Source organism: Chamaea fasciata, unplaced genomic scaffold (assembly GCF_029207755.1).
Source record: "Chamaea fasciata isolate MVZ Bird 193981 ecotype frontalis unplaced genomic scaffold, bChaFas1.0.hap1 SCAF_14, whole genome shotgun sequence".
Taxonomy (NCBI): Eukaryota; Metazoa; Chordata; class Aves; order Passeriformes; family Sylviidae; genus Chamaea; species Chamaea fasciata.
In genome coordinates this window covers 11,322,298-11,344,591 of record NW_027094099.1, presented here as the reverse complement: position 1 = coordinate 11,344,591, position 22,294 = coordinate 11,322,298, and the positions used below count along the sequence as shown (strand labels likewise).

General features: G+C 37.1%; 1 protein-coding gene across 1 annotated transcript in view; it reads right to left on the bottom strand.

Moving 5' to 3' along the window:
* The window catches only part of EFL1 (elongation factor like GTPase 1), a 64,486-nt gene that overhangs the window by 15,679 nt on the left and 26,513 nt on the right, over nt 1-22,294 (bottom strand). The window contains exons 16-17 of the mRNA XM_066196540.1: nt 4,632-4,763; nt 2,061-2,208 (exon numbers count right to left, since the gene is read on the bottom strand). Of these exons, the coding sequence (XP_066052637.1) occupies nt 2,061-2,208; nt 4,632-4,763 (280 nt within the window). The remainder of the gene's footprint in view (nt 1-2,060; nt 2,209-4,631; nt 4,764-22,294) is intronic.

Below are 22,294 nucleotides of genomic sequence, written 5' to 3'. Positions count from 1 at the left end.
AAATTTCTATTGTACAATACAGAAATAAAACGTTCAAAGTTACAAGGTCTAATTTCTTACTACTACCATATGCTGTCTTGATCCCTAGCTCACCATTTGCTATTCCAAATTATGTGCACTTAGAAGTTGTTAAACGTTTATACAGAAACAAAGAGAGCTAATTAAAACTAACATTTCAGAGCACAACTTCTCCTCTTCACACTTAAATAGTAAAGTAAGTGCCAGTTTACCACTGTCAGAATTTACACAGAATCCATGAGGAAAGGAGCAAGACAAGGATCCCATTCTGGACATTTTTTTCCTACAAAACTGGGAGAAAAGGAAGAGACAATTCTTGTCTTCCAGATACCTTAAGTACTGCATTAGTACATTACTCTGAACTTCATATAAAGTGTTAGCAAGTTCTCCTCATAGTTTAGTCAGACAAAACAATCCTTTTCCTGCCTGAGAACCAAGCACACAGTTGCAGCTTCAGGCCCAAGAAGTATAAACAACAGTGAATTGAGGAGGGCAATCTGGGACCATGGGACTTCATAACCTGGAGCTGTAATTGGACAATTAACCCCAATATGTGAATCACCAAAACGTATAAAAGTGTGAAAACATGTGATGCTCGTCCATCTTGGTGTAACCTTGCCTGGGCTCTTGTACTGCCCAAGGTCCATCCTTTGAAGGCCTTTTTAACACCTCCTTTACTACTTTAACCCTGTCTAGCCTGTTCTGGGTGGCCTCTCAAGGCATCACCACGAGCTGGTGTGTGAGGGATGGCAACTAGAATATGCCAAATCCTGAGCAATCTAGAAGAAACCTTAGCTCCACAGTGAACACAACCTGCTCCCAACTCACAGTCAGGCTGGACAGTGGTGGGAGCCCTGCCCGTCTGTGTCTCCAGGTGCTTCTCGTTTCTGCTCACAGTGCCATAAAACCACAGGGATAAAAAACAGTCACTTTTGACAGGCTATCATTCTCTTAACAAAACACAAATTAGATGATGACTCATAAAAATCGCCAAAATTATGTACATGAAACAAAAGGTTAGGAATGCCAATGTACATATATGTATGTAAGTAAGTCCTACTAGCTGCTCACTATAATCCCATTACCCTGTCATGGAGTATTATTTTATCTTTCTTTTTTTTTTTTTTTTTTTTTTTTTAGATTTGGACCATTGCCAACAATAAAATCCTGTTATGCAAACTGCAGCTGAAGACTGGCACAACCAGTTTTGCATAAACACATTACATTTGAGCAAAATGTATCAATAAATAATACTATGTTTTTAAAAGCCGTAAAAATACCTTGCACTAAGTTGTAATGAGAATAACCATTAAAACATACATCCAGTTTTACGAGTGATCCAGTCTAATTTTCACAAGAAATTACAGTTCTCTGATATTAACTGAAATGAGCATGGGTACAGTAAAACAAACATCCAACCATTCATCGGGTTTGCTCTTTGGTTTAGAAAGAAAATGCCAGCAAATGTATGTGGCAGAAGCACCAGAAACGTTTTAGTAAATGAAGTTACAGGAAGGGATTGTTTCAGACATCTGTTCTTCTGCCATTTGAAGAAACATTAGAAGATACTAAATATATGCATGTGTGCTTGCAAAAAATACTGCCCATGAATGAGAACACATTAACATTTGAAAAAAAAAGTCAATGAGAAAAGGAACAGGATAGAGTGCACACACAGTTTTGGTCTTGGTGCTTTATAATTTTTCAGAGTTCATTTATAAGACATGACTTCCCCTCGGTTATTATTTTGTACAAATGCCACATTACATTCTCAATTACACTCCTGAAAGGACTGCAATTTGTAATTTCTAGAAAGTTCCCCGAGTGTGTGTTAGATGTATAGAAGTGATAAGCTAGTGGCTTCTGCCCAACTGCACATAATTTTATAGCTACAAAAAGGTACATTTATGACTCAGTGGTAAAAACTGTTTGTGGACAAAGCTCGATTTTACCAGAATATAAATCAAAGATATCCATCTGACAGAGAAATACAACAGACACCTACTGAACTAAAAATATTTCTTCCTCCTTGCCCCTCTAACCTTTCTTTCAGGTCATCCAAGCAGCGCTGAAGATGAACTTCTCCTGCTGTCACCAGCACATGTTCTCCTGTCTCCTGGATTAAAACTTGCACACATGGATCAGCTTGGTTTAAAAGCTTCATCCCTCTGACCAGCTGAGGCATGTCACCTGGCAAAACAGAGTATTATTAACAAAGGAATACTGGGAAAGAAATACTCTGAAAAAGAAACAGGATAGACTTAAACTGAGAAATAGTAACACTGATTTTTATGGAAGCCTGAACACAAATAGGTATTTTAGGAATACACAGAAACTTTCAGTGGGCAATTTTCTGCTCATGAGTCACACAGAGCAGTGTGGTTTAAGAGCAGCAACTGAAAACATAAGCTGCACTCAGAATTTGTCACCAACAATTTATGTACTGATGAGAAAATTCACATCATACAACTATAATCATACAACACCACACTTCAATGGATTGCACATTTTTTGTTTACACAGCTTTACAGCAGGTTCAGTAGAACAAGTCACCTATTGACTATGACTATGCTATGTTGCTTCCTATACGCAATTACCTTCAGATACAACTCATGAACAGCTCGCACCCAATAAAAACCCTGAATTTTATCAAAATGAAGTGATTAAAAAATTCAGGACTTCACTCCTCATTTTCACAAATTATCAAATTATAACCTTTCTTATCTATTACAACTTTTTAAAGTCATCTTTGAGTAAATAGTTTCATTTCCTTGCAATCTTTCATAGCTAAGTGTAGCAACTTCTAAATTGCTAATGCTTAAAATGCTCCAAATACATAAATAATAACATTAACTTCACTAAAATAAAAGCATTCCATATGGATTACTTAGAAGGCATGACTGCAAATAAAGCACAGGAAGGACTCTGAAGTAGCTGTAAGCCGCCAGAAAGCTTTAAAGTAATTAAAATCTGAAAAGAGGAGAAATCAGGAATGTGAGAGCTTTTCAGTGAAATAAATCACAGCTGTCCCTAAAATGAAGGTGTTTAAAAAGAGCTGTCTTAAAGTTAATGGAGAATGAACAAGCACAGCTGAGTCAAATTTGGCTAGATTACATCAAAGCTATGCATAAACACCTCATGTCAGCAGCCTTTCATAATGAACACAATTTAAAAAAATTAATTATGAATTCTTTTTTTATTTCACATACGCAGTAGAGAATACCCCGGGGGTTTCCAGGAATGTATATTCATATTCAGAAGGAAGAGTGACATTAAACTTGTCATTCACTTGGAGACTATTAAAAGAAATACGATATTGTTTATTTACTGCTGAGCTTGTCAGGGTGTAATAGAAAAGTATCCTTGAAAAACAAACAAAAAAAAAGAGAAATGGGAAAACTGCAGTGTGATTTCACATAGAACAAAGACTTTCAACTTTGTCTCTGCATTTAAGCTCATGGAGTGATGAATACTTTTTTTTCCTCCGCGTATGGCAATCATACAGGAAGATTCTGACATGAGTGTGAAGACATGCAGTAATTTTGTAAAATGTACAGAGGGAAATAATTTATATGAGTCATTTTTCCACATAAGCAGATGCAGTTTTGAGGCAGGTCTGATGTGGCAGTGCAATGCACACATGTGTCCATGTGTGAGGGCCACCTCAAGACTACACACAGCTCTCTGGGCAACTGCAATGGCTACATTTTGCTTCCTGTTATTGCAAGCAACACTGGATTTTCAGGAAACTTCTGCACATAAAACCACCTTTCAGGCTTCTGTCCCCCTGAAAGATTTAGTTCAGACCATAAACTCAAGTTACTGAGGAGGAGAAACTAAGTAATGGTGCAAGAACAATCCAGCTTCATTTCTTAAGGAACAAAACTTACCCCCAAACTGGTCAATAGCTCCAGAATTACATTCCTTTAATATTTTGAACTTAATACTACACTCAGTAGAACCAGTAATTTCCAATACTTTCAAAACTGCTTTAACAAACGTAGGATGTACAATATATGATTATCTGTTACTCAAACACATGAAACAAATAGCTGCCAAGCTGTCCAATAGCTCTCTAAAAAACCATGTAATCTTAGAGTATTTTGCAACTGAACATAAAGCCAATTATTTTGGTTCTATCAACATTACAACAAATGCAAATTGGGCTGAAATTCAAATAAAGCCAGAGGTATCCCACTCTCTGTTTTGCAGGAAGTGGGGTGGGGGCATCAAGGAGAAGCAGTACTGCAAATCTGCACCACAAGTTCAATGACAGACATAAAAGAACGGCAGCAGACGTGGAGAACCCACAGATCTGCTCACCTTCACAGTAAAGGAACACGGAACTGTTAGCCCATGCAGCGTCTGACCTGTGAACAGCTGTCACAAAAGGGCAAAACAACTTCTCCTGTGTCTCCTCACCTACTGAGCCAGGAGAGAAGGCAGCTGGAACAACTCACATTGCCTTCTAGGCAACCTCCACGTTTATTTTATACTGGGCAAGTCTCTGATTCAGTGGCTAGCTCATAAACCAGCCACATCACTGAGGGCTGGGAGCTGCACTGCTGCCACACTGAGCTGGTGTTACCACCCCCATTCTCCTTGAAGCTTACTTGGATGTTTTGGTTCAACAGCTACTCGCACAATCGGGGTAGCCTCGAAGTTGAGAGGTGTAAATGGTGGACAAGCAGGAGATGTTGACAGTGTTGCAGACTTCAGCACAAAATCTTGCAGGCCTCCTATTCCTGATAGAAATTGGGGGAGGGGGGGAAAAGGCAAAACAAAAAAAGATCACAAACTGTCATGTTAAATGAAACTAAAAACATCATCATCAAGTTAAAAAAAGGTGAAGTCATTCTAATTGCAAAAGGAGGATTTAAGAATTCCTCACTGCTCATATAAAGTATCTGTTAAGATACTTGTCCATAAACTGGGTTCTTAAGCCTCTGGTGTGACATTTGATATTTAGTCTCACAGTTCCCATTGCATTCCCTCAGTATTTTAAAAGGCATGTTTATAGCTCTGAAGAACAGAAAGGACATTAGGACTTTTTTCCCTTCTAATATGTCCAAGCTTTTGTATAGCTCAGACTTAATTCTGGCGGTTTAAATTTAGAAAAATTTAGACTGCACTGCAATGGTCACCTAGTCCAACATCCAGGCCAAACTTCACTAATAGATCAAGGTGCTCAGGACCTCCTCCACTCAAGGTTTAAAAACTCTTCACAGTAGAGACTGCACAGCCTCTGCTGGCAACCTCCTCCAGTGCTTCATTATCATTATTATTATTATTATTGTGAAGAATGCTTTTTTTTTCTTTCCACCCCCTCACGCCCATTTGGGATTCACTTTTTTTCCAACGTGATTCTTGTAAAAATGCATTCATCCCATTGTAAGCTATTAATTCTCATTCTGTATACATTATAATACTGACAAGTTGAAGAAAAGTGAGAATAAATTGTAGTGATAAGAAAAAATATAGAAAAAATATTAGCTATAAATCTGCAAAATAGCTGCTGTAAATGCATACTGAGTTTTGGCTGCCTGGCACATTTAAGAGAATGTGAAATTACTGCCTTCAAATTCCTAACCAACTGCACATCATTCATAATTTAGTCAAAGCTATTAAAACACAAATAGAAGTGTGTGAATAATAAAGACAACAAATAAAGCTGATATCAATTTATATAATCACTTTTCCTGATGCTCCTTCAATCATAAGCAATGAGCGTTGCAGTTCTAATGGAGCATAAATTAAATGAGCATGTAACTTGTAATGCTGTGAAAAAACTGAAACCTTCAGCTCATAACCTATATCTGCCTAAAAATTAAATTCACAGTGTAGACTGCAGTATATTTATGTCCCTTCCTCCTTATTCTCTCCTGCATGCCCAAGAAGTTCTTCACCCCAACTCCCCATTATCACCCTAATGCTTTATCAGGTTGTTGTTTTGTTTTGTTTTTATTTTATTTTAATTTTATTTTTATTTTGTTGCTTAGCTTTCCTCATTTGAGGCCAGAAACAAAGAGGGTCAGCTTCCACCCTATGAGATCATGCAAGAGTTCGAGTTCTGGAGAGCCAGTCTGCTGCAGTTTCAACTGTACAATCAGGCTGCTCCTCCAGCTCTGGAGGCTGGATGCCTGGCCAGCAGGGTAATCCAAAACCCAAAATGTCATTATATAAGAAAACCTGCCTCAAAATAACTGGAAGCAGAACAACATTCAATGGCTTGAAATGCGGGATTGCAGATGCTACAAAGAAAATAAATCTGTATAAACTCTGTGTTGCACCTGACCTATGACCAGCATGTATTTCCTCTTTTTCACTTATTCAACATGTGGTTTGAATGAAAAACAAATGCTGGATCATCATCACCACCAGGGACTGAGAAAAGGGATGGGTCCATTTTATTCTGATCTTCTCCAGCTGGTAAAATGAAAATGATTTAGAATGGGAGGTGAACAGCTTCTTTGCACAGTGTAATGTGAACCAGAGAAATAAAGTTAGCAAATCTTACTTCAGATAGACTCTCTCTTTTCTTAACACGTTCCCGTACTCTTACTGTCATAAAGAAAAATTGAAGCTTTATGGTCTTCTGTTTCACGTTTGAAGGTAAAAAATATATGAAATATAAATGTCTCACATCAGTAACACACTAAAAAGAAAACACTCAATAATCTTCATGAAAACCTGTTAGGCTTACAACCTGAGTGTTTTAATTGCTGAAGTGTGAGAGCCAGCTCAGAGCAGTGTCCAGCCATGCTGAATCTCTTTAATTTAAAAATTCTTAGTAACAAATGTTACTAAAAATCTATAAAGGTTCTTGGATGCTCTTTTTGCATAATGTGATTACTAAGTAACTGCTAATGTGTTTTCTGACTAATTTTAGAGGAAGAGGTAACATAATATTCCAAAGTACCACATGACGTACCAATGGAAGAATTCCACTAATCATGACGATACATAAATCTTAAACTTAGTTTTGTCCACTGAAATTTGCAAACACTACTTGAGATCACAGATCTCAAACGCGTATCAATATGTTACTTGAAAGGTCTTCGAAAAACCACTCCAAAATTAAGCCTTAGTAAAAGCCTGTGAGATAATGGTAAGACCTTCAGAAGTTGGGGGTTTGTGCTTTTAAAAGTAGACCAAATAATGGTTCAGGGCAAATTATTACATAGGTGGTAAAATATGAGATTTACAAAGGTTCTTCTTTTATTGAGTCCCTTCTCTGACTTGCCCTAGAAGAAAACTAAATCAAATATATACCTACCTGTAACACCAGATATTAGCATATGATAGAAGCTTAAATGGTAAAAAGAGATAAGAACATCATGACTGAAATTTTCAAAATGAGTAGGAGTTTTAAGACAAGTCTCAATTTACTTTTCACTTCTATGTCTTGCTGGTAACCACTACACCTTAGACAATAATTTTGCTGCATTTAAAGTACGCTTTTCCAGCTCAATTCAGCTATAAAGATCTGAACACATAACAGATCAACTTCAAGGTAATTAGTTTCTCTTGATGTAGAAAGATTCAGGCATTTAATGTTCTTTCAAGTTGCAAAAAAATGAAGCAGACACCACCACCAAGCTGAAGTTTTTCAATCAGATAAGGGAATAATTTAGTTTGCAGTGTGAAAAATCAAACAAAGAAGAATGAAAGCTGTTTAAATTTTAACTTCTGCCACATTGTTACTAGCCTCAGCACATTAGTTCAGTCGATCTTTATCTCCTCTCACTGATGATATCACCACTTAAGAATCCCGGGCTGCTTTGGAATGGAGACTTGTCAACCTTTGGACTAACACTGTAAGGAGCTAAGAAAGCTAATGTTAATCTTCCCAGTAAGGCTCTGTCTCCACTGAAATCGATCATTTCTTATCAATGATACCTCCTTAGAAAGATTAGGACCTCACAATATGTAAAGCCTCCTGGTTTAAATGCTCCATGCACTTCACTATTGTACCAGTGACACCATGCAAGCTCCTACATAATTCATGTGAATTATGTAGGTGTGATGCCAACTTCTGTAAATCTACACAATCTGAAATCTCAAAGTGAGCATGTGCCTGCTGTTCCAACGGGACTGTACAAACACAATGATACCTCTATACTTTTCTTTGAGCAGTAATAAAAATAATTTTATTATGCCCTGTGAGAGACATTTTAAAAGAAATATCTTTAAAAGGTGATTTTAAAAATATGCATGAGAAAACAAATTCACAAATCCACCTTAAAAGTATGATTGGCTCTTGATGTTTCTGGTTCATTCTTCAAGTAAATAGGCTAAAGGCTGACTACAACAAACAGAAAAACAAACTGTATTTGCCAAATAATATTAAAACAATAAAAAAATCAAGGAAAATCCATATCAATGATCATTCTTCCTCAAATCTATGCAAATAATCCTCCTTTTCCCAATATCTAGTTTAAGACTACAAAAGATTATACCATTAGCACACTGTTACCTACTGGGTGACTAATATTGGCTCACTGTAGCCAGATAAACTTTGAGCATTAGCCTCCAACCTTTCATTACTGTTCCTAATTAAAAAAAAAAAAAAAAGGAAAGGAGGGATTTTGTAAGGGAAAAGTGGCTTTTGGTAGGATTAAACTCAGTTACAATAGCAGGCCTTTTACATTCGAGGAATTTTAAAAGGTTTAACTAATCACTGGGATTATATGACTGTAACTGTAGGGACAAGTAGCTACTGTGGTTTAAGAACAACTTGGATTATACATTTGTCACCTCAGATTTTAAGCATTTTTGTCTTGAGAGAGACATCTGAGGGCAGAATTTGACCTTTCTATATTAGAAACTGTTTCTAGAAGAGAAGGGAATCAAGACACAGACCACATTCTAGCTGAGATTTCATCAACTTTTTCCATAATACACACCACATGTTAGCACAGATTGCTGGTGAGCCTCCTCATCCCTAATTGTGCACTCTCAATTCTTGTTTCTGAGGCAAGTGAAATTGCTTGTATGGAAAAGAGAATATTGTAGGGTATGTGCCTGTTTTCAGCTGCTCTCAGTTTCAGAAAAGTTTTCTTTACAGAAAAGTTAATTCAACATTTTCTTTTTCTACTTTCCCAATTTTTTCTTGAGCTGAATCCCTAAATCACCAGTATCCAACAGACTGTAGAATCTTTTGTCCTAGTTTCTTCCTGAGTTGTAAAAACACAAGTTCTACCTGAGCATGCACAGGAGATTAACTTGAATTCAGTTTCTCAATACAAAGGTGTACAGGTATGATTTTATTACAAAATTTTACTTTTCAGTTCACAGCAGTTGGAGGGGAAATTGAGCCTAACTTTCTGACCAGATAAGAGTAAACTCAGCCATATTACTAATGATGCTACAACCAAACTCCCTGTCCCCAAGGGGCACAATTGTGGTAAGACACTGAATGCAATAAGTGACACAAGAAGCAACTCAGTACTTTACTACTGAGTCTTCAAGGAGCGAAAGATGAAAAAGTGCTGGAGCACCCCACTGAGTTCTTTTAGGAAAAACCAGCAGTTCAAAGAACAAAGCTGTCTGCCACAAGGAGAGAAAGAATACGGTCTAACAGCACATTCCACTAAAATATCCTATCACTACATTATAGTTTTTAGAAGGACTGCAAACACATATAATGAGTAAACAAGCATCATTTATCTTCTGCTGGGTGTCTTTGGGAAAAAAATACCATATATTTCATTAGGCCCTTAGACTGCATGATAACACACATTTCCTAAGCGTTGATTGAGCTTACAATTCTAATTATGAACATTCCTGTACATTTTTCAGACAAGACTAAAAACAATTTAAAGGAAATTGTAAAAAACCCCCTTTACAGTAAACAATAACATCTTTAAAATGTTAAAATTATGGCTTGAGATCTACTTGCACTCAGTCTGTGTGACAAAGCTGACATCAAAGGTGAGTCAGAAATGTGCTTGCTAAAACACAGATTTACCTTCAAATAAATAGAATTAAACCAAAATCAGTGAACATTCCAAATCTGGATTCTAGATTTACAAACAGTTGTAGTCAAGATGAAATATTGATTTCCTTAAGCTGCTTAATGAGACCAATAACTACAGAAGATGAAAGTATTTCAAATAATCATGTTTTTCTTACGCTACAGAATTATTTCATTTATCATGCCATACTAATTTTTGCAGCTCAAGACTAAAGAAAATGATCCCAATTTTTCAACATTTATGTTTAAGTGTCATTTTAGCACAGAAACCTAGGAACTTCATACTTAGATCTGTAACAGACCCCCATCCATCTTTATGTATTATGAAATCAGTGACTTGTAGCCCCCCAGGGAAAAAAATAATAAAATCTTTACTCCAATAAAAGTGACTTTAACCTTTTAACTGTAAAGCATTCTTGATAAAGGCACTGAACAGCACCTTTAGTGGTTTTATTAAATGGTCAGTAGCTGTCCTCAGTAGTACATATGTAATGTATTTTACCTGAACCCACACATGAAAATTCCTTTCCACATCAGCTCGACTTGACATCACCTGGAAGCAGTGATACTGAACAACAGTAAATATGTAGATAGATCTTGGTGCAATGTGGCCACATAGGCACTGGAACTCACTTCAGTTCCAGCCTGTATGTAAAATTAATGCTTCCATTACTGCATGTGGGAAGCATTTAGCACCACGCAAAACTCTGTAAGGGTTTCTGAAACACAACCCAAATTTTAGATTTATAATTACTTTAAATAAATTATTTTTTATTTGACCCGACAGCAACACATCCGAACTTACTCAATTTTTAAAAAAATTACTACCAGAATTTCAGCGCCAGTTCAGAATGGCTGCTGTCCTAAACAAATGGAATTTAGGAATAGTCATTTCAACATATTTACTTTGATAATCTACAAGTCTTTTGAAATGCTGACTTGTTGTTGAGGGTTTTTATTTAGTAATAGTAAATGTGCTTTTATAAATAAACAAATGAAATTGCATGTTGTACTGGAAAACAGATCAGCTGAATTCTTATGGAGCATCCTATGCAGGGAAAAAAAACCTGCCCAACAATCCTCTTCTAGTCAGAAAGTCTTCTTGTCAACATAGCTTTAACTACATGCTCTGAAGACTCTAGGCATCTTTCTGTGAAGATGAGAAATATTTCAGGTGTAGCTCTGGAGGCCTCCCTGCATTGCTCACACATGCTTGGCCATCTACTGCTGGCTCTGACTGGAAAAATGAGAAAACTATTAAACAAAAAAACCCCAAAACACCAAAACCCACCAAAACCAACAACAACAACAACCCCCTCATCCATCAACAAAACTCAAAAAAACACTGAAGTGTTTGGTAAAATACTTTAGACTTAGGTTTGATATGAATATCTAAGTTTGCAAAAGGAACATATACCAATAGATCCAAATTTCTTCCCTCAAGCTAGCAGAAGAAAAAGACAAATTTCCAGCAGTCATCTAGCAATGACACATATTGCTATTTTGGGCTTTAAAAAGGAGAGAAAGTTACTTAAAACCAACTTCTCTGGCTAGTTACATCAGAAAAAAAGTAGAACAATCTTTTGCAGGACCACCAAACATTAGCTGTGCACACATACTCAGTTCTGGAAATCTATTAAAAGAGGATGACGTGTTATAGGATCATGGAGAGAATATATACCAGAAGGATTAACCAAAACTATCACATCTCAATTTATTTCAATGTTTTCTTCAAATATTTCACCTACACTGACAGCTGTGGATGTTCAGAAGGCAGAGGAGAGGGAGGCAGCAGCCTGAGGCTGAGAAGGGAAGCACAGAATCACTTGTGCTCTATCCCATTGGGCACAAACACTGTTTAACATTAAAAGAAAGGAGATGGAGGCAAAGTCTTTCTATTCGAACATGTAGCAAAGTTCAATATTTATTTCTAAGTAGACAATGGGAAGACATAAACCCCATATAATATTTTACTATTTTTATGAGAGTACTGGAGGCAAAATGCAAATGAATAAAGATCTGAAGTTCATTAGGGTTTTCAGCACAACAGAAAACTTAATTATTTTAATTTCTTGACCAAATGCTTCCCGCAACAGAGCAAAATAACCAATCTCAGCTAATAGATCAGTAACATCAAATGATTTCTTCATAAATCAGACTAGTTATAGCACGGTCTACAAACCACCCAAAGAGTAGCCCGAACCCCATTTTAGGCTTTATTCAGTTTCAGTAACGTCTCCTGAAAATGGGCAGACTTCATGTATATCCTGTTTTCTTAAACTGAAGATTGTATAATATAACTAACATCTGTTACTTCCCAGAATCAATTATAAGTGGTGTTAAAATTAATGAGGCCTTCAGGCACTGATCTTGCAAAGAATTAATTTTGATCTGTAGAAGTCTTGGAAGTTTTGTCATGTTTGCCTAAAAGAAGCTACATGAACATATTCCTACAAATTCTGCATTACATATCCCAGGTACACAGGAAATTTAGTATCTACCATTAGAAGTGTCAATTTCAAAAGACAATGGCAGTTTAAAAGCTCATTAAATTTTGTCCATCCATGTGCTGATTTCTGTTTAACTGCAGAATCCCAATATAGGTGATTAGTATTTCATTACTTAAAAAAAAGAATCTAAGGCTTTTATCATTCAATACATCAGATAAATGCAAGTACAGACTAACTAGTTACAAGAATATTCCAGAGAGCACAGGCAGCAGGAGCACACTGATCACCAAGTGTGTACAATATCTTATGGGAAATGCCTGAGCCATTGACCATTTATCCTGTTAACGTGTAAGACATGCAAGTAACTAATTAAAATTCAATTTTCCAAGACCTGACCCAATGCCGAATGCTCTCTATTAAAGACACCCCTCCCACGCCCCAACACATGTGTCTATAAGTGATTTATGCTGCCTGATTTTGCTGCCTTGGGAAATATGGCTTAGAGTCCTCCAAAGCACCATGAATAATGGACTGCTTCAGTCTGCATTATGCAGAATTGATGTTTACTTTAAATACAATAATTTTCAAGATGGACGAAGAAGAATATAAAATTTCACTTCAAGCTAAAAGAAACCTTTAAGTAGTTACACGAGCAGTAATATTTGGGGAAATAATTAATCAGAAGGATTCTAACCAAATAAAGCACCTTTTGAATGTCTCAGATTAGGACTGTTTGACATAATGGGTGTAAAACAGATGGCATGAGAGGGAAGAGGGATGTCTTAAATATCCTTGTTATATCAGCAGCCTAGGAAGTTATTGATAATGAGTTATTTATCACATGCTCCAGTTTATTAGCTAAACTAATGAAAAAATAAACAGAAAATGCACTCAAATTAAAAAAAAAAAGTTGCTGCCACATGAAAACCTGTTATGGGGCCATTAATATTGACCTCAGATTGAAAATAATTCTTATTTTTTCACAAATTTATATTTAAATAATGGATTTTAAATGTCAGCTTCACTTCAAGAAATACTACCAGTCTGGCTCTGAGTAAACTAAACATCCCAAACCCAAGTATATTTAAAACACAAAAAACTCTAAAAGTTAGGAATGCTATTTATCCTCCTTATCCCCTCAAACCCTTTTTCCCCAAAGGAAAGAAGACTGTAACTTTCACCCTAATTTCTGATTACTTCAGTTAATGTATCATCGAGAGTTATTACTGTAATTTGCAGTCTGCATAATTTTGACTTCCTAAAATATTGCAACATATTAACTTCCATTAGCTCTAGGATAAGAAAAAAAATGGGACAAAAATACATAGATCATTCCTACGGCAGGAGAATTCTTAAGACTAGCGAAGACGACCACATCATTAAACTGGGCTTTAAAACATTCTTCTATTTTAAAATGAAGATATTAAACAGAACTAATCTAGTTTTTTAATGCCTTGTTGTAAAAACACCCCCAAACCCAACAAAACAACTATTAAGATTTCATTTTATTTACATCATATGAGTCTATATGCATCGAGAACATCCCCAACACGGTTGTTTTCAATTGCTTTGTAGTAAATGGCGAGCCCCACACTGACAAAAGATACCAGGGAGGGAGCTTGGAGCTTTAACAGCTCCGCATTTGGAAAATCCTGTGTTTTAATTCCATTTTTTATAGGAAGATCACCAGTCACTGATCAATTCATTTGCATTCAAGGATGAAAGGAAAAGAGAGCCTACCCCAAAAGGTAGTCTGAGAACATCATCTCAAATACAGCTGGGATGATCTACAGTCAGCTGCCCCGAAAAAAAACCAAGCCTGTCCCCACCTCTGGCCTCCCAGCACCAGCATTTGTCAGACTCTGTGAGACAACTCAGGATACTAAATAAACAGAGTAAAACTAATCTAATAAAAAGCAGTTTTCCCTCTCACCCAATGTGCACTCCCTTAACTATCAACGCATTAAGAGGCTGCTTCTGACATTGTGTCCAAGAACAGGCAACTTAACATATTAATCCTAGTGAAACCCCAATGGCATGATGGCACCAACCAGAACACCAGGTTAAACAACCAGCATATCCAAAAACTGAGAGACCTTTTCCCCCTTTTCCATCTATGCAGAGGGAGCAGCTAACACCCCTAGGTAGTGAAAAAAGCTAATTCGTCTGCATGCCCCACCTCTGTGCCCTCCCAAAGAGGTCAGGCTGGCTGACATTGTGCTGCCTAAGCAGCAGAGCCCACAGATGAGGTATCCAGTGTCACCCACAGGCAACAGCAGAGGCTCGGCTGCTGCCTCAAGACAAAGCAAAACCTTAAAAACACACGAAAAAAGTCAGCTGCTTTTCTGAACAGAACTAACGTGGCCATTTGCCACTGCTCTGTATCAGCTTTAAACGCTTTGGAAGAGTTCCAGATAGATAAACCGTTTTTACTAAAAGTGAGAGGCATTTCTGCTGAAAATGCCTGAACACTGAAATGACTCTTTTTGGTTGAGAGGCAAGGCTTTCAACACACTATGTCATACTTCCTGATGGGATTGCGGACACAAAAGAATCTGTTAAAAATGGAGTATGCTTTTAGTCCCATTTCCAAAGTAAACGCAACTCCTGTAATCACACAGGCTCCCCTCAACAACTTTTAAACATGTTGTCAACTTCCACTAAGTTCACCAGCCAGAGAGAGCAGAGGGTTCAGGTGTAATTAAGTTTCCACAAGTTATGTAAAATCAATGGCTAAGTACTGAAGGGAGACCAAAATTGGTGAGCTCACTGAAGAAAGGGCAGGCAAAACATGATCATTATATATCCCGCCTGGAAGCAGCTGCCTGGCGACCAGCACACGCATCCCAGCGGCCAACTGGGACACAACTGCACCACAGAGGGGAGCTGAGGATCTTAAGGACATCAGTCCACAGGAATCCAGGCTTTGTTAGTAACGCTGCTCGGAGAACTTTCTTTTTGAACACCACAAAACAATTAAGTCTTTTGTGCAAAAGCTCCGAAAAATATAACCATAAGGAATCCAGACATTTTACATCTCATTTTGAGAGCTTCTCCATCATGTGCTTTCAACTGCCTGGTCCTCATCAGCTCCAGCAGGCTAAAGAGTGGGGAATGGGCATGAACATCTTCGTGTAAGTGCAGTAACTGATGGAACAAGAACTACCAGCAGATTGCATTTTCCCTTACAGTAACGGGTTCACAGCCATGCAACTCACACTTGCTGGTGACCCAATACTTCAATACTGTACCAAATCTTAATATATGACACTTGGAAAACATCTAGTCTTTGGATGAATATTTGTTGCTCAATATTACATTTCAGATATTCAATTAGTCACCGAAACAGACTCGTATCAAAGCTGGCATTTCCCTGAAGCTTAAAATGTCAGTAACAGATAGAATGACTTATGTCCCTAACGCTAACTTGAACAACTGTAAAACTTACACACTCAGAGTGGAGTTTTTCTATTTTCCCACCCGTACATTGTATTGGCACAGGTCTGGCTACATTCAAGACAATAATGATGCACTTAAATCAAGATCAAGTGTCTTAGAAAAACTGCCTGACTTCAAATTTATTGGGATGACAGAAACTATTCTGTCCAGAAAAACTTAGACTCACAGCACAGCTGGGGTCCTTACACTCACTGCAGTTTTCCTACTGCAATATCACTGTTTTCATACAGACAGGACCAGAAGCAAAGACTGCCATATAAAATTCTCTCCACAAATAAGGTGAATCATCTACCAAAACATGCATCCTCAAAGGAAGGTTAACAAATATAAAACCCCACAAAAAACTTTAGCTACAGTCCATGACAGTCACGACAGAGCAACAGCCTTGGAAAACTGAACTTTTAATTTTTAAAAATCACTCTTGAATTTTGCCCTTATACGTAACGGACCTCACTGGAGGGATTTAGGTAGCAAGGAGCAAGAAAGTTTACAAAAGAACCCTACTCCTTTTAGTCTTAATCAGATGCAAAAAGGTATCTAAATTTGGTTCCAGGCATTAATGACAAAATTTCAAAATACAATCAAGTAAGGTGAGCAGGTGTTCTGCATCTTAAGACATAAACTCAATGTTAACAGCCCTTCAAAATTATTTCTTGTCTATCTATGACTGGAATTTAACAATTCTTTATGCATAATGTTTTTACCCATTCAGATTCTGAAACATGTAAAACTAAAAGTACTATATAGGCTTGCTTTTTTCAAATCATACTGTTTGACAATGAAATTAAAATAGTTTTTACTAGCTAAATACAAACGGTGTTGAAACTTACACTGTTTGGTTTGAAAATTACAGAATACTTCTAGTAAATATCAGCTTTTCCAAGTATTTACTAAATCAAAAAGCACTACAAACAATCTAAACTTTGAGCCTAAACTATCCAGCGCTGCCCCTTTAACACTGTTGTTTAGCAGTGCTCCACAGTTTGACATCAGTTGATAATCCTAAATATAGCTCTGCCTTAAGTCCCCCCCACAGTTCACAGCCCAGACAAAGCCAGCTCCATGACTCACAGCCTGACACAGGCCAAACAACCCTCACAACACTTCTGCAATTTCATCTGAGGCACGAAACAACATCAGAATTTCGGGAAAATATTTAGAAAATAAGTCATTAAAACACAGCCTTTGTTAACAGTCCCTTGACTTTCCAACCTTCCCGTTTGTTAACACAGGACTGTGATTCTCTGGGAATCACGTTCCCTTGGTGGGGTTATGTGCAAAAACGACTCCAAATTGGTCTTCCCCACTCAAATTCCCGTGCCCTCAGTACAACCCCTCACTGCTTTTTCTGAACTCCATGAAGAAGCTTTGGTAACAGCAGACAACGGAAGCAAAGCAGAAACATCCAAAGGAATAAATGAAGGCTTCTGTGACTAGCTCAAATGTAGAAGTAGGGGCATTTCACAGCCACAGATGGTATTTATTGTAAGGATGCTGTGTAATACAGGCACCAGGGCTACTGCACAATAAGAGGAACACTTCGACACACCAGGTGTGAAAGCAGGTATCCTGCTCCTCTCCCCCTTACACACAGGCCTGACTCCCATTAGGAAGTGCTCCAGCAGGAATTTAGAACACGTGCAAGTAAATTGCTCTCACAGATTAGTGGATTTGCATAAACAATGCCAGTTAAGAGCTTTTTCGTTTGCTTAGGCTGTGGTTAACCGAAATACTCTCATGCAGTCTTACTTTATTGACATGGGATAACTAAGGCAATACAAATTAGTAGTAGAGGTAGAATAACAGACAGAAATACAGAGAGGAAGGTGGAATAGAAAGGGAAAACAAGAGGTTAACACTAAGATTTGGGCGGGGGAGCTTTGGGGGAAAAGGGTCAATTTCAGCGTCACGTTAACACTCCAAAAACAGCCGAAGGAGGTCCAGCCAGCCTAATTTCTACAGTCCAGCTATTACTCTGAGCAGAAGGCAATTAGTGTAGCCATGAAAGTTAAAGAAATATTCAGAAAGGAGCTCTTTTACATATAAAACAGTAGTTTTTCTCAGGACAAAGCAAGTGTCAAAAAAAAGAAGCTGAACAAGACGTTTTCATGGCAGTGGCTTTACTTAACACTACACTGCCTCTGAAACCAGTAAATTTCCAAGTTGAGCTAATAAGTAGGAACCATGCTGATTGCAGATTTTTGGCTCTCAGACTACTCGGTGAGATTAATTTAATTTAGAGTCAAAACATTTGTAGATTTTCTGCATGAAGAAACGTAAAATAAAAAAACTACAATCCAAAGTTTTCACTACACTGACAGTACTGTGAATCCATATGAAACCTTCACCCAAAGCTGAAATAGCAGCACTTTTTGTGTTGTATGAAAAACAGTGCCCTCTGGCTTCACGTTAAATGCCAGTAAGAAAACAGTTTAAGAATAGAACAAGTTAACTGGTTCCTATAGCCAGCTCTTGCAAAGAAACATGGAAACTTACATGACAATTCTCTAACTACCCTAATTTGTCAAGGAGATGACTCAGATGGCCTGAATATTGAGATATTCCATACACAAAATATAATACTTATCAGACAGTTGTACGTGTGTTTCAAGAAACTGAAACTCAGTGAAAAACAGCAAACCACTAAATTTGTTCTTTAGAACTGTTTTGTTTACAGGATACTTGTTTAAAGTATAAAGATGGCAAAAGCCTTATTCAATCAAATCCACATAAAGGAGCTTCAATTTTGCAGAACCTTAGAAAAGATTTTATACAAACAGAGAATATTAGATGTTAAAGAGAACTGTAAATTTTTTATTGCTAAAACACACATCTACAGAGAGCAGCCTCCTGGTGCACTAAAGCTGAAAAAGGAAAAGTTTAAAAGAAAATGCTCAGAAGTAAAGAACTATGCAAAAGTAGTGACAAATTAGATTTAACTAAAAAAGCCTACACAGCCTAGAAAAATAATGTCTGTTTATCCATCACTTCAGGGCACAGAGAGGGTAACATTTTGAGACAGCCAAACTGATTTTTAGATTGAAGTTTCTCCTCATCTGCCCCAAGTGTTACACATGGTATATTTCAGCAGTGATAAACACCAGCAATGAGAATATTTTCTATCATTAATACAATTATTTGAGTTATTTAGGTTGTGTTGGGAGAAGCAGAGTCCTGTTTAAGACTGCAAAGGATAAAGAAGCACGACTGTATTTGAGGCCTCACAAGAGAGAAGCTGTGAGCAACAGACATGCACACACATGTGAAATACATCTCTATGATAAACAATGATTATCCACATGAATAACTTTATGATTTAATGTCATTTTTTACAGCCTTCGGTACCTTTGCAATTGCACAATTGAGTAAAAGTCCAGCCTAAATGACACCTACAAGGCAGTATTCCAGTTATTTTATTTAGTTACTTGCCCCTAAGTATACTACGACTTGATACTGACAAATGTCTACATTTCACAGCTACCTTTTAGTACATTAATGGACTACCGGTGCAATGAAGCTGCAACTTAATTCATCTGATAGAAATAGAACTTTCTCTGCCAAAAACAGATAAAGGAATAGCCTGATGATTAAAAGTATACACAACTTTTCAAAGATGTCATGATTTGATTTTCATACACCACCACAGTAGCAAGAGAGATGTATTTTCCATAAATAACACTGCAAAACGCTAAATCCTTTTAGAAAAGAATTTCTTTTCTGCATGGGTAATTTGACACATTCCTAAATAGATTTGATTTATGGTGTCTTTTTCATGTCTAAGTGACTATACATGAATTTACATGCAGAAAGGCATGTATTTTCAAACTCATTTGTGCTTAAAGCAATTATTTTGTGCCTATTTCTGAAATGACACTGAATATTTTCAGTCTGAATTTTAGAAAACCCATGGCCACATTAAATAAAGAAAATATTCCTTCACAACAGGTTTCTGAAAGTTTGAGTTCTCCAGCAACAACTTCTGCAAAGGTAATTCTCTAGCATATTTAATTCAGAAGGAAGAAAAGCCTAATGCCATTTTGTACAGGGAGATAAAAGGTTCAATTATACAGTCTAAATACAGAGCCTTTTTAAATCAGGTGATTCACACCTCTGTTAAAAGCTGAGTCCCAGACACTAACTCCTCAAGTGAAGCCTGTTTGCTGAATCTCTTGAATATTTACTCTAATGCCCTTATGTCCCAAACTGATGTTTCCCACTCTTGATAAAGCATTTCATAGCTGCACTAATAGGCAGGATTTTCTTAGAAATGGAATGTTTTTAACCTTGAGTACAAAACTGAAGTCACTGTGGTTCCTCTATTATAGATCCTCATTTAGTAAAGGATACAAAAGTCTCTTCAGAGATTTTCCACCAATCAAGACAAGTTAAATGGTTTCCCTTAAAACCACATCAGAGGAAAGGAGGGAGCAAACAGCTACACTACAGACACCTATTAAAATATGCTGACATTCTAGTTTTAAAGAGGATACTGACTTTAAAAAAATACAAGACACACAAAAAAAAGCATGCTCCAAGCAAATTTTATAAGCAGACTGAGGGGTATAGCATTCAGGCTCTTCAAATGAAAACATGAGGTCATTTTCCCAAATGATCACTGAGGTATCTCTGTGTGCTGTAAAAAATCCTAAATGCAACATTACAGATGTGAGCTCAGCAAATAATCTCAAAACTTCACCACAAGATTTCTCTTACCATTCTACACTGATGGTATTAACTACTTCAACTTCTTCTATTCATACAGTATTGGAAAAGTGGCTCATTAGCCAAGTAATAAATAAGGCTATTTCTGTAGATAACTGTTCTCACTTTATTTTTACATGCACTTCCATAGAGGGAGAGACTGAAAATAGTACACTGATGCTGACTTAAAGACAGTAAGTGTGAAATACTGGGGGAAATCCCTGTATTCTCCTTTTAAAGAGACTTGCAAAATTACACCCATCCAACCACTCAGAGAAGATCTGGAGATTTTGGAGATAAGCCAGGTAGTACCTGTGACCTAAACCCACAGTTAGCTACTGAAAGGCTGAGTAACACCTGCCCAGGGGCAGTGACTACAGGAGTCAATTGTCCACTCTGACACAAGAGGAGTCAGGCCCTGAATGCTGAACAACGAATAGCAGTGGGATAATAGGCATTGGACAAATTTGAAGTCTCAGGGCCAAGAATCACTTCGCAATAAACACTGGGGCGATAAACAAACAACTGCCTGCACCTCAGACGCTGTGCCCACTCTATTTCTAGATGTTTATATAAAGTAGCTGCAGAGCATGTGCCTGCTCCTGTGCTCCGAGCTCCTTCAAGCAGCAGTGGTATGAAATTGTCTTGATTCTTGTTAGTCCCACTGCTGCCCACAGGCACACAAGCAGCAACAACCAACACCGACAAGTCTGGGCAGTTTTCCTTCTGGTATCATTTGGGAAATCTCAAGCATCAGCAAGTAGCTGTCTGCATACAAACCCCAGAGAATGAAGAGTGCTTGCCTCACATTCAGGAAATTATACAGAAATCTAATTTCCATTCATACAAAAGCTCAGCTTTTACAGATTATAAAAACTAAAAGTTGCCATAAAACGACATTGAATGTTTCATTGCTTTCTCCACTTTCCTCAAAAATTTAATCATTTGCATTTTTTGACATCATAATCCAACAGGGGTCAAGAGCAAATTTACAGGCATTGCTTGGTAGATGAATGTATTATGACTTTAGCTTAAATAGTCTTATACACTTCAAAATTTTAAATATGATTTAAAAATCCCTTGTACTTTAGTGGCAACACTAAACACATTTTTAAGATCTCATAATCAACTCCTGAAAATTAGAGCAGAGACATTCCAGAAGCACCAGAGAATTTAGGAGTGTTTCTCTTCAGAAAGGATTACTACACTTACGATTTCCTTTTATAGTCTTAATAAGCTTCAGTCAAAAAACCAGAAAAAATACAGATACTCAAAAAGCAATTTAAATTTTCAAAAAAACCCACAAAATCCCCAACCAAAAAGACCCACCAAAAAACACAAAACAAAAAGGGCTTTATAAGGAAGCTATTAACTATACGAAGTATCCTTAAAAAAAAAAAAAAAAAACTTAGCTCAGTTAATAAAGACACATGTCAGTGCTATAACTCTGACCTAAGACATGGCATATTTTTTTCCTCTCAAGTCATACCTTGATATTGATTTGAAAACAAGGTAACGAATCACTGATTTCTTGTGCAATAAAGTTTGTCAAGTCAAAGCACCCAAAAAAACCCATACGAAATGGTAAGGCAAACAGGGCAAAGGAAACCCAGCAGATGATCAGCAGAATACACTTCTAATTTCATTTGATGCTAGTTCATTAGCTGTGCACTATATCATGTTATGTTGC